Source organism: Phascolarctos cinereus, unplaced genomic scaffold (genome assembly GCF_003287225.1).
Source record: "Phascolarctos cinereus isolate Bilbo 61053 unplaced genomic scaffold, phaCin_HiC Scaffold_4;HRSCAF=312, whole genome shotgun sequence".
Lineage (NCBI taxonomy): Eukaryota > Metazoa > Chordata > Mammalia > Diprotodontia > Phascolarctidae > Phascolarctos > Phascolarctos cinereus.
The window spans coordinates 391,901,439-391,913,839 of record NW_027555847.1 but is presented as its reverse complement, the minus strand read 5'-3'; the positions used below and the strand labels follow the sequence as shown (position 1 = coordinate 391,913,839).

General features: G+C 38.5%; 1 protein-coding gene across 1 annotated transcript in view; it reads left to right on the top strand.

Moving 5' to 3' along the window:
* Positions 1 to 12,401, top strand: part of ELP2 (elongator acetyltransferase complex subunit 2) — a 51,602-nt gene that overhangs the window by 24,715 nt on the left and 14,486 nt on the right. Inside the window, 5 exon segments of the mRNA XM_020985694.2 lie at positions 688 to 837; positions 3,340 to 3,528; positions 5,630 to 5,699; positions 9,448 to 9,546; positions 9,665 to 9,722. Of these exon segments, the coding sequence (XP_020841353.1) occupies positions 688 to 837; positions 3,340 to 3,528; positions 5,630 to 5,699; positions 9,448 to 9,546; positions 9,665 to 9,722 (566 nt within the window).

Genomic DNA, 12,401 nt, shown 5'->3' with positions numbered 1-12,401 from the left:
TTGGTACTGAGCAACTCTGTACTTATTTTTTTTTTTAAATCCACCCTCAATGGATAGAGATTTACCACCATTGATAACATTTTCTCAAAAGTGCCACTGGTTCTGAAGCAGTTCTAGAAAAGGAATTTGAAGAGGATTTTGGCTACTAGCGACATCACTGGAATAAGAGTATTTAACTTTGTAATGTGACTACTTTGAAAAGGAGGGGAAGGCGCAACACTCAGGTGGATGTCTAAGCTCTCCCATGTTTGTTAGAAAATCAGTGGCAGTACTTTATAGCCATACTTCATACACGTGGCTTCCATTCTCTTTGGTTCTCCAAATCCCTTTTTGCCACTCTTATGTTACATCACTTCTTTTGGTGGTTTTACTCGTTTTTATCACATTCACTCACTTTTCTTTTTTTTGCATTTGAGAGGTGTCAGTATAGTGGAAAGGGTATTGGATTAAGAGTAAGAGGACCTTGTTTCTCTCTTGACTCTGCTTACTAGCCATGTTACTTAATTGAACTGAATCTCAATTTATTCATCTATACAATGAGGATAGATAACATCTTCCCTGCTTACCTCAGTGGATTTTTGCTAGACTCATATATAAATGAAAGTGCCCCAAAAGCCATAAAGTCCTCTAGCAAAGTCTAGTGCTATCACTTTGTGATGTTATATGTTATGTACTTTTTCTGTACAGAAAGAATGGGCTCCAGGAGTTGTGATTTCTGGGCACTTTAATAGTGTACAGGATCTAAGGTGGGATCCAGAAGGAGAATTTCTTATGACTGTGAGTGCTGACCAGACAACTCGGCTCTTTGCTCCATGGAGGAAAAAAAATGGTTCACAGGTAAATTTTTTTCTGAATTTTACATGCTAAGTAATATCAGTAGAGTCATAGAAGAAGTTGAAAGATTGAATAATCCTGTGTATAGGTGAGAAATGACATAGTCCTCAAATGGAACCAAATCAGCTTTAAAAATTTTGTTTTATAGCTATATACACTCCACCCACCCATATGTGTGTATACGTAGATAACATATGACCTATAAATTTACAGTTTGCTTCTGCATTTGATTACCTTGGTCTGTGCCACATATACTAAAGGCCTATATTCCTCTTTTGTAATTATAACTTGTTCCTGGCCTTGAGTTATTTGTGACACACCAGCTCCCCCCTTTACCTAGTCTCTTTTTATCATCTTTGGGAAGCTTTTCTTCTTCTTCTTCTTCTTCTTCTTCTTCTTCTTCTTCTTCTTCTTCTTCTTCTTCTTCGTCTTCGTCTTCGTCTTCGTCTTCGTCTTCGTCTTCGTCTTCATCTTCGTCTTCTCTTCGTCTTCTTCTTTCCTCCTCGTCTTCTTCTTTTCCTCCTCGTCTTCTTTTTTCCTCCTCCTCCTCCTCCTCCTCCTCCACAGTTGGGGTTAAGTGACTTGACCAGAGTCACACAGCTAGTAAGTGTGGGCAATACTCCATCCACTGCACCACCTAAGTGCCCTAAAGCTTTGCTTCTCAGGCTGCTTTCCTCCAGACCTGTATTGATCTTTGGGATTTTGTAGAGTAGCTACAGACTAGACCTGGAGGGCAGTATCGGGTGTGCTCTCAGCATTTTTGGGTGCATCTAAGCATAGAGCTGTGAAACATCCCAGTGTCAGATCTAATTCATGTTCATGTCCCCATCTGGGAGACTGATACTTCGGCTTACAATGAGGAATTGGATCCAGTGAGAGCAGAATTTTCTTCATTGTTCTTGAGCAGGAAAAATTATATCAACATCAGACTATGGCATTCTGCATTCAGCTTCTGCCCCATCACCTTTCTATGGGTTGACTCTGACAACAGACTGTCATAGTTCTCCCTGTGGACCTGCTTGTTCCTTCTGTAGTCAGAGAAGAGTATTATGGGTGGTGGTGATGACAGTTTTCATAATTTCCTTAAAGCTCCACAAAGGGGATGACCTCTGTAGGTTAGGTAATGTAATTCTTGGTAGGATGGATGAAGTATTATCTCTGTGGTTATCAATTTGGTAATAATAACCTGCTGATGGGTAAATATTAATTCTCCGAGCATCAGGTTATTTATACAAATTGTGAAGGTTCAAAAGAGTAGACCTCAATAGTTACTAGTTTAGATGGCACCTAGAAATGAGAGATTATGTAAAAATTTCTGTGTTTCTTATAGGGTCATATCTGACCTTCGTACCAAATGAAGTTCTTTTGCCTGGACTATGTATACTCATTACTTTGCCCATAAGGCTTCCATTTGGCAGATGATGTCTTAATATTCTAAATAAATGCTTTCCCTCTCTCTTGCTGAAATAAGTTTCTTTGAAATGTTAACAGAAATAATTCTTGAGGACATAATAAATGGAGCCATTGTGAGGCATCTTCAATAAATTTTCACTGAGTTACCACTATGTACTATTTATTTCACCTGCTTTATTAGTCAGGAGGGAGGGGAATGAGATCAATAATATTAGAATGTTTCCCCAAACTCCCAAATACCTGCAAATAAATAAGTTGTTTTAAAACCTTTTTTTTTTGTTTTTTGTTTTTGCTAGGCAGTGTGGTTAAGTGACTTGCCCAGGGTCACAGAGCTAGTAAGTGTTATGTGTCTGAGGCTGGATTTGAACTCAGGTCCTCCTGAATCCAGGGCTGGCGCTCTATCCACTGCGCCACCTAGCTGCCCCCTAAAAACAAGCTAGAGAGTGTACCTCATTGAAATAAGAGATTTAGCTTTATTCTTAGACTTAACATATCTTCCTGTGGAATTAAATGTTCTTTTTCTGGGAATCTAAATAATGAATTTCATGTCAGTACCTCATAGGTCAGGAAGTTGGTAAGTCAAGTCAAGAAGTATTTGTTAAGTATCTGCTCCTCCAGGCACTGTGGTAGGTGCTGTAGATGCAGAGGAAGGTAAAGAACAGTACCCATCTTCAAGGAGCTCACAGGTTGTCACAGGCTGTTGGGGGGGGCAAGGTGGAAACAACCATGTACAAACAATATATACACGGGAATTACTGGCGATAATCACAGAGTTCTGGCACTCACATTAAGAGGGACCAGGAAGGGTTTCTTGCAGAAGGTAGGAAACATTTCCTGTGGGGGAGAGTGGCATCTGCTAATAATGTGAATGTTTAGCACTGTCATCTCAAAAGTTTTCTCTCTATTTTTTTTCTTAACCTCACTCAGGTTTTCTCCTACTACTTCAGTTTTATAGTAATGCTTTTCCTCAGCTTTTGTGGGCAAAATCCAAGAATATAAATGATTTCTTCCCATTGAGTCTAAAACGCTGTTCAAAATGTACAGTTTACTAGATTAAAGTAGTGTTGGGTTGTTTTTCTATCTTGTGACTAGATAACGTGGCATGAAATTGCAAGGCCTCAGATACATGGGTTTGACATGAAGTGTCTAGCGATGATTGGTAGGTTTCAGTTTGTGTCTGGAGCAGATGAAAAAGTGCTTCGAGTCTTCTCAGCTCCAAGGAACTTTGTGGAGAACTTCTGTAACATCACTGGGCACACAGTGAAGAAACTACTTTCTAGTGTAAGTATAAATCATTTTTAATAGACTGAAGTATCTTAGTTTTAAACTTGATCATTCTGGCCTAAAGAAATGCTCTACTCCATTTCCTTATCTTCCAAGCTATACATACTATGTACAAATTGTAAGAAAAATAAAGTCAACTTCTGTACTGCTGACTTGCCATAAATGATTGTGGGCCTGCTGGCTTATAAATATATGTGTTTTAAGAATAAGAATGTTTGTGTCTACAAAGAAAGTAGAAGGAATCTAAATCAGCATTCAAATTTCAGGTTAATATACAACAGAATAAGTTCACCTCATTATTGCATTGTATGAAGTACAATATTTTATCAATGAGTATTTATCAAGGGTTACTTTGAGTTTGGCATTGTGCAAAATACACAAGAAATAAAAGATATGGACCCTTCTCTCCAGAATATTATAGCCTTGCTGGAGAGACAGTAGTGGGTAGTATGAAATAATTACAGGATAGTTAAGTGTATGGAACTGACTATGGGTGCAAAAAGGACTCAGAGAAGGGAAAGAAGAATGTAGGCTGAAATAAGTTGGGGGAAGACTCCATGGAAGAGAAGGAAGATAAATTAGACCTTGAAGGAAGCAATGATTTATAGAAGTAGAAGGGAGGGAAGCAGGACCTTCTAGCCAGAGGGAATTGTAGAGAGAGAGGTAAGAATTATCGCATTTGAGGGATAGTGGATAGAACTGGCTGACTAAAGTAGTGAGGATGAAGTGGAATGGATAGGAGGCCAAATTATGTAAGATTTTAAAAGCCAGAGGGAGGAATTTGCATTTGGTACGGTGACGCTAGGGAGCCATTGAACAGAGGAGGCACTTGATAAAAGCAGGTGTTTTAGGAAAGCAAGGTTAGAAACAGCATGTAAAGAAATTGGAACAAAAAGAGACTAAGAGTAAGGGAGGCCTGCTAGAAAGGTATCATGGGTAGGTCGGTGGGTTTATGTGTGTGTTAATAGAGAGAAAGAGGTAACCCCAAGAGATATTTTTTAAAGGAAATGTCTGTTAAAAACCATATTGCTGCCTTAATTCCCTGGCCTTTTACATAGACTTTGAGCAGTGAAACGGTAAAGGAGAGGAGAATGAGATTCTGGCATACTCTGGGGAAGAATTAGGAAAAGAGATGCATCTCCTTCTGTGTTGAGCTTATCCTCATCATTTTGAGTAGGAAAAATAGTTGAAGAGGGAAAATACGGGCTGGGCAAGCGGCTGGATTGTATGGAGAGTAGAGAGAGGGCCAAACACTGCTATGAGGCTTCTGGATCATTGGATCATAGATTTACAGCTCTAGGGTACTTAGTTGTTATTGCATCAGACCGCCTCATTTTACAGGTTAGGACACTGAGGCACAAAGAGGTGTTAATATGTGGTTTTAATAAATTAAATATATTTAATACATAGTAATTGCAGAAGTTAAATGGTTTGCCCATAATCAGACAACTATTAAGTGGCTAAGGAGGAATCTGAGCCTAAAAGTTCCTGATTCCAAAACCTGAATGCCTTATTCAGAACACAAGGCTAGGTGTTGGGGATAACAAGATAAAAACAACAATACCTGCCTCTCTAGGACCTTATAGTATAATGTTAGAATTTACAGCATAACCCCTTCAATCATAGCCTATAAAACGTTCTTCTCCCAACCAAAGTTCTTTTCCCTTCCGTGCGAAGTACAGGCACAAACCAGTGAAATTTAATATCACACCTTTCTCATACCCATGGCCAAATATTGTACATGATTATAGTTCAATCACCTTTGCACAAATCAAAAAACTTAAGATAATGTGAATTTTCTTGCTGACACCCACTCCTACATTATCCTTTTGAACATCTCTCCTGCGTCATTTTCCTATACGACAATCACATGCTTGTGGGAGGTGGGTAGGTGGGTCAAGGAGGAGGTATGTCACTTATTGGAGGAGAGAGTAGGGGGTTGGTGACTCTATAGGACCTGTGCTGAACTGTCAACAAAGTGACTTCAGGCTACTAATTTTCCTATTACTTCTCACCCTTTTTGTAGTGCTAGTATAGTATCTTTACCTCTTAGTAATTTATGTTTCTTAAAATCTGGATATCTTATTTTTTTTTTTAGCAGGAGAATGACCTTCCAGAAGGTGCTACAGTGCCTGCTTTGGGACTCTCCAACAAAGCTGTTTTTCAGGGTAAGTCTCTAGCACTTTTAATCACTGAAGCTGCAATTATTAACTAACACTACTCTCTGTAACTGTACTTATAAACCTCTCTGTTTAATATCTGGTGAGTTTCCTGATTACTGATATTATAGATTCATTCTCACAAATCAAGTATGCCATTTTGGAAGTGCCCACCCATACATCCCTCTGAGGGAGATAACAATGAATAAGGTAAATTTAAAAATCTTAGCTAAGGACTAGCTATATTCTGAATAAATCAGCTCAGTTAAAAATATTTGTTATGTGCATACTATGTACAAGGCATTATGTTAGGCTCTAGGAAATAACTTATTTAGTAGCAGGGTGTAAATAAACATACAACTTCATTTGATACCTGGTTTAGTCGGTGGAAAGGCTGGATCATCTAGTGGAAAGAGCCCTAGGCTTGAAGTCAGAAAGTCTAAGTTTGAATCACAGCTTTGATGCTGTGTGACTATGGGCAAGTCAGTTAACTTATACAAATCTGAGGTCCTCATCTGTGGAATTGGGATAGTGATGCTTCTACTCCTACTCTCTTACAGGTTTGTTATAAGCAAATACTTTATAAATCAAAAATGCTGTAGAACAGGAACATGAGCTGTCTTTTTTTAAAAATAAATTTTTATTGATAGCTTTTGTTTTATATCACCTCTATCCTTCCTGTATAACAATAGAGCTGTCCCATTTAACAAAGACTTTTTTTTAAAATTTATTTTATTAATCTATTTTGATTTATCAACAATCACTTCCATATGCTTTTGAGTTTAAAATTTTTCTCCCCCCTCCTCCCCACCACCCTCCCCAAGATGGTGCACAATCCGATATAGGCTATACATTTACATTCCTGTTAAACATATTTTCACATTAGTGATGTTGTAAGTAAAAATTAAGACCAGTAGGAGAAACCATCAGAAAGAGGAAATAAACCTCAAAAGAAGAGGAAAAAAAAAGATAGCAATTTAACTTCCATAGTTCTTTCTTTGGATGTGGATGGCATTTTCCACGAGGCCTCTGGAGATGTCTTAAATCCTTATATTGCTGAGAAGGGTTAAGTTTATCAATATTAGTCGTCGCACAACATGGCTGCTATTGTGTACAATTCTCTTGGTTGTGCTCACTTCACTCAGCATCAGACCATACAAGTCTTTCCAGGTTTTTCTGAAGTCAGCCTGTTCATCATTTCTTATAGCACGATAGTATTCCATTATATTCATATACCACAGCTTGTTCAGCCATTCCCCAATTGATGGGCATCCTCTTAATTTCTAATTCTTTGCCACCACAAAAAGAGCTTCTATGAATATTTTTGTACATGTGGGTCCTTTTCCCATTTAACAAAGACTTAAAAAAATCAAAAAGAAGTGAAAAAAAATCAAAATCAAAACATTGAAAAAAATCTGACAGTATATGCAGTGTTGTACACATGTGGACCCTCTGCCTCTGCAAAGGCAGTACATAGCTCTTCTCAGTATCTCTTCTTTGGGTCCAAGCTTGTCCTCCATAATTTTATAGCATTCATTTTCTGTTGTGTTGTGATGGTTGTTTTTCTGCATTTACATTGTTGTAGTCACTGTTTATGTATTTGTTTTCTTGGCTTTGCTTACTTCAGTCTTCATCAGTTCATGGAGGTCATTCCATGCACCTCTGTAGTCATATTCATTGTTTCTTACAGCATAGTAATATTCCATTTGGTGATTCCACAAAAAAGTATTTTGGTGTATATGGGGGACATTCTTTTTATCAGTGACCCTCCTTTTAAGGTATATGCCTTCCAGTGGAATCTCTGGGTCAAAGAATGTGGTCATTTTATCAATTTTATTTGGATAATTTCAAATTTAAGCTATATACTTTTACTATTTATTTAGGATTTATGCACTTCTAAAAAGAACTTGAGGCAACTTAAAATTTTGAAATCCATAAAAACAGGATACATTTTAAAATTCATTGTTAAAGGCATTGATAACATGTAAGTTATCAGATGTCATTTCCTATGTGAATATGTGAGGGGCCCCATATCCTTTCTTGGATAGAGGGCTTGCCATTCACTAGCTTTATGACCATGGGTTAGTCCCTTAATCTTACTGAACCATAGGTAGTTAGTTTCCTAAGACTTAGCTGAAAGATAGATAGGTTGAAGTCTATTTTAGTACAAGTTCCCATACTGACAAAATCACTTCTGTGATAACAGAAATTCCTGTTTGAACTAATTGATTTAGTTTTCTTAAAAGAGTTAATCATCTGAAGGCAATTTTGAACAGGAAAATTCAGTTTTGTCACAGATGAAGTATATTGTATGTTAGGGTTGGTTTTGTTTTCTTAGCTGAGAAAACTCCATCTGTAAAGACATAATGGCATCTGTTATAATTTGATATTACTGGCAGTTTAAAAGTGGAGTTGAAAATTCTCTCAAAAGTTAGGAGATAGAATTATTTTTCTGTGCTGTTAGCCTTTGTGGCAAACAAAGGTAATGATTAGTAATAAAACAAAGGTAATAAATAGTCTTCTGCCTGCAATGTTATCTTCTGCAGAACAGGTCATCAGTTCAACAATAGCTCGTGCTGACACTTTAAGGATTGTAGAGTCTGTGTTTGACCTGAAAGCTCTTTAAACAAAAGCTTTTTTGCTCATTTATAATGTTATACACTGCAACTTATTTTCATGACACATTCCTTCACAATTTTACAATATTACCTCTTAATAGCAATTGTTCAAAATTTATCTCTATTCCTCCTGTATTTAGTTTTGCATCTCTAATTGTATCTTTTTCTCACTTAGTTCTCCAATTTCCCAGCTTTATTCTGAGTGGCACAACAAGATCACCTCTTATTCTTACCCTTCCCCCCAATACTGCAATACTCTAGCACTTAACGCAGTGCCTAGGACATAGTAGGTTTCTAATAAATGTTTATTGATTGATTCATTGATTTAAGATGAACAGCTACAGACTACCATGAGTCTCCCTTTCTTCCTCATAGGCTCTTAAGACATGGATTACTTAGTCATTAGATAAAATATGACTAATTGGCTACATCTTGGCGTCCTTTGAGCCTCAGTATCACCCTGCTTGGCATGAATGAGGAGGCCTGATATCAAAAAAAGTGTAGGCCTGATGCAGTTATTCTTTGCAACTCTTTGTGACTTTTGCCTTTTATGTGGAAAGAATTTTGATGAAGACTTGAAAAAAATGTAATAATTTTTATTTTGATGTGGACTTTTGATTTCATGTGTGTAGGGATCTCCTGGTAAGAAAGTTCTCTCTTCCAATGCAGATGGGCAGTTCTGCAGTTAGTTCTTTTTTTTATATATATTTTTATTTGTTTTGTTAAGTATTTCCCATTACATGTAAAACCATTTTTTTAAAATTCTGAGTTCCAAATTCTCTCCCTTCCATGCCTTGAGAAGGCAATCAGTTTGACATTATTGTTTATATATGTGAAGTTGCGCAGTTTAATTTTAAGAGTTGCCCAGGGCACTGAGAGGTGAAGCAGAGTAAATTGTCCAGGATCAAAGAGGACTGTGTATGTCAGAGGCAGGACTTGAACGCCAACTCCTAGACCAGCTCTCTATTCACTACGCCACACTGCCTTTCAATAATAGTAATGATAGTTACCATTCACATAAGGTTACGATTTTCATAGAGCTTCACTATGTGCATTATCTCATTTGATTTTGAAAAATTTGAGGAGAGAAAATGAAGAGGTGATAGGTCAATACCTTTGACTATGTTTGTATTTATTAGGAGACATAACTTCTCAGTCAGCTGAAGAAGAAGAAGACAGATTTGTTGGTGTTGGTCGTCAGTACCAGGACATTTGCTTTCAATCCTTCAAACTTATTGGTAAGAAATGGAAAATATTCTTAATGCAGTAGCTGTTGGTTGTAATAAAGAGCCAAATTGACTTTTTAAGAGAAAAGCAAAAAATAGTTAATTCAAAGTGTCTTTTTTTTTTTGATAGAACCCCCTACCGAGGACCATCTTTTACAAAATACTCTGTGGCCTGAGGTTCAGAAACTGTAAGTTATACTAGTTTAGGTGCACATCAACTCTTTGATCTGAGGACATAATTTTAATCTTAATATTCAGTTGCACACACCATTATTAAGGACCTTTTGTGTTCTTTATCCCATGCACTCTGGAGCCGCTCTCTGCCTTGCGTATAGGATATGTGAGAATAAAACACCTCAGACAATGCTACGTGGTAGTGCCCCACTGACACTTAAAAGCATATGATTTGCAAAATTCATGTGGACCAGAAGATAGTAATTCTTCTTCACAACATAGTGAAGTTGTTATTAGAGGTAGGCAGTATTTGGTTTCAAGGCATACGTTGTTTTCTTTTCTGCAAATGTGTCTTGTTAATCTGGGTGCTGCCTTTGCCCTCTTGAATCATAATCACTCTCTGTCTAAGCTCATAGTTCTTCACTGAGGCCAGACGTGATGTTCACTTGGTGACCAGCCTTCTGGTGATTCATCTTTCTGATCCTAGTCTTGCCTTTATATGGTAGACACTGTATCCCCCAGTCTGCACATGAAGCTTTCTTGGCAATGGGGACTATGAGAGCTTGTGCTATCCTGGCTTTGCCTTTGAGAGGCCAAGGTTGTATCTACACCATGATGTGAAATGCCTTAGGCTAATTTATATTTGTTGCTGTATCTCAGGGAAGGAGGTTGTCTGGAGGATGCAAAAATCCTGTAAGAGAGAATGTCTGGAGACTTTGAATTATTAGGTATCAAATACTCCTTCTTGGGAGTGAAGGTATCAAAGGGGCAGAAATGTAATTTAGCTATAGATCTGTTATTGGGTCTGGGCTATTTTGTAGAATGTGTGAATTGATTGAAAACTTCATGTGCCTAGTTGCCTGAAGAATAAGAGCTCTCCAGGTAGGCTGTTGACCCTAGAATTTGGAGTTGTGAAAGGAGGTAGAAGGTTATGGACAATTTGGGTTCAGAAAGAGCAGAAAATCCAGTATGAGGGTTCCAAATGAGGAAATAGGCAGAGTCCAGGGGACCTTGGTCAGATGGCAGTTTTGACTTGAAGCTATGCTAGTGTAACTAGAGTACAGACTGGAAAGGATTGTATTTCTCCAGGGACTTAATAACAGAGAGCGCCACCTGGGACTGATGGTGAAGTGTTGAGAAAGGAGAGTGAGTCCAAGGATGGAGGCCGGAGGACCAAGCCAGCAACCAAAGGGGGAGTGAAAAGACTGTTAGTGTTTTAAACTTTCATTAATCTGATTGAGTGAAATCATGTGCCTCTAACTCACCTAAGTTTTCTCTCTCTGTCTCTCTTTCTTTGTCTCACTTCGTCATTGACGCTATCTCTCTTTTGCTGTCTCTCACATATATATTTATTCATCTATATATTCATTGATTTAGTTATTTATATCTTTATATTTATGAGGTTCCTTCTACTTATCCAAAGATCTTTGATTTCATCTGTTTGAATACTTCTTTCACCAGTGAAGATCACAAACCTTCATTGACTTAGTAGAGTTTCTGAGAATTGTTGTGACCAAAAATTTCATCATGCTATGGCCAGTCTGGTGATGAGTCTCTGTGAACTTAGCTAGGCTAGAATTCAAATAAAAGGCAGATAGTCCATCACTGGGCCTGAATTCAGTGTCGTTCCACTGTGGCAGGACCTCTCGCAGCTTGGGCTTGACTGGCATTGCCTTGGAGAATGGAGCATTTCCTCCATTTCATAGAGACATTAGAGGGAGACTTCACTTCCGTGGTGCCTCCCTCTTACCTCGTCACTGCAGCTGAAGTGCATTGCTATAGTAGATACAGTGGCTGGGGAATACCACTGGAGAGTGGAAAGATGGAAAAAACTGTGAGTCACAGGGGTATAGATTTAGAACTAGAAGAGAACTTAAAGACTTGTGAGTCCAGCCTTCTCATTTTACAGGTGAGGAAGCTGAGACCAAAGAGGTCCGTGCTCAGGCTTAGACAGTAAGTGGCTGACATGGGATTTGAACCTAGGTCTTCCTGAGTCTAAATCCATTGCCCTGTTTATTACACCAGGCTCCCTGTCGGTGTCCAGGAGAAATCTTCCACCTCCTCCTTTGATAAAAGAAGGTTATTAAGCTGCCTTGTTGGTACCCTATTCACTTAAATTCAACTTTTATTAAGCACCTATTCTGTGCAAAATATTGTGCATGTTAAGCATGGGAAATATAAAGGGAAAAATGAAGAACAATGCCTGTCCTTGAGAAACTTTCCTCCTCCTGGGAGGGAGAAACAAGAAGATAGACAAGTAAATGCAAGATAATTGGAGAAGGGTGAGTGCACCAACCCTTAGGGTTGTTGGGAAAGGCTTCCTGAAGGAGGGGCTGAGGCTTGAAAGAAGCTGGGAATTCTGGGACCCAGGGGGGAGGTGGGAAAACGTTCTAGGCTTGGGCAGCTGTACAGAGGCATGGAGCCAGGAGAGGGAAGGATGAGCTTAGTGAACTACTAATACTAAATAAGGTCTTTTGGGCTTCAGTGTTGAGTAAATGTGGAATGAGGTGGAGGAGGTGGGTCAGATCCACACTGTGTAGGACTTTAAGTTCCAAGCTCAGGAGCTTGGGTTTTATCCTAGGGGCAATGTTTCTTGAAGTTTCTTGAACAGGGGCATGGCATGGTCAGAATTGTGCTTTTGGATCTTTATCGTGGCAGCTGTGTGGAAGCATGGACTGGAGACGGGAGAGACT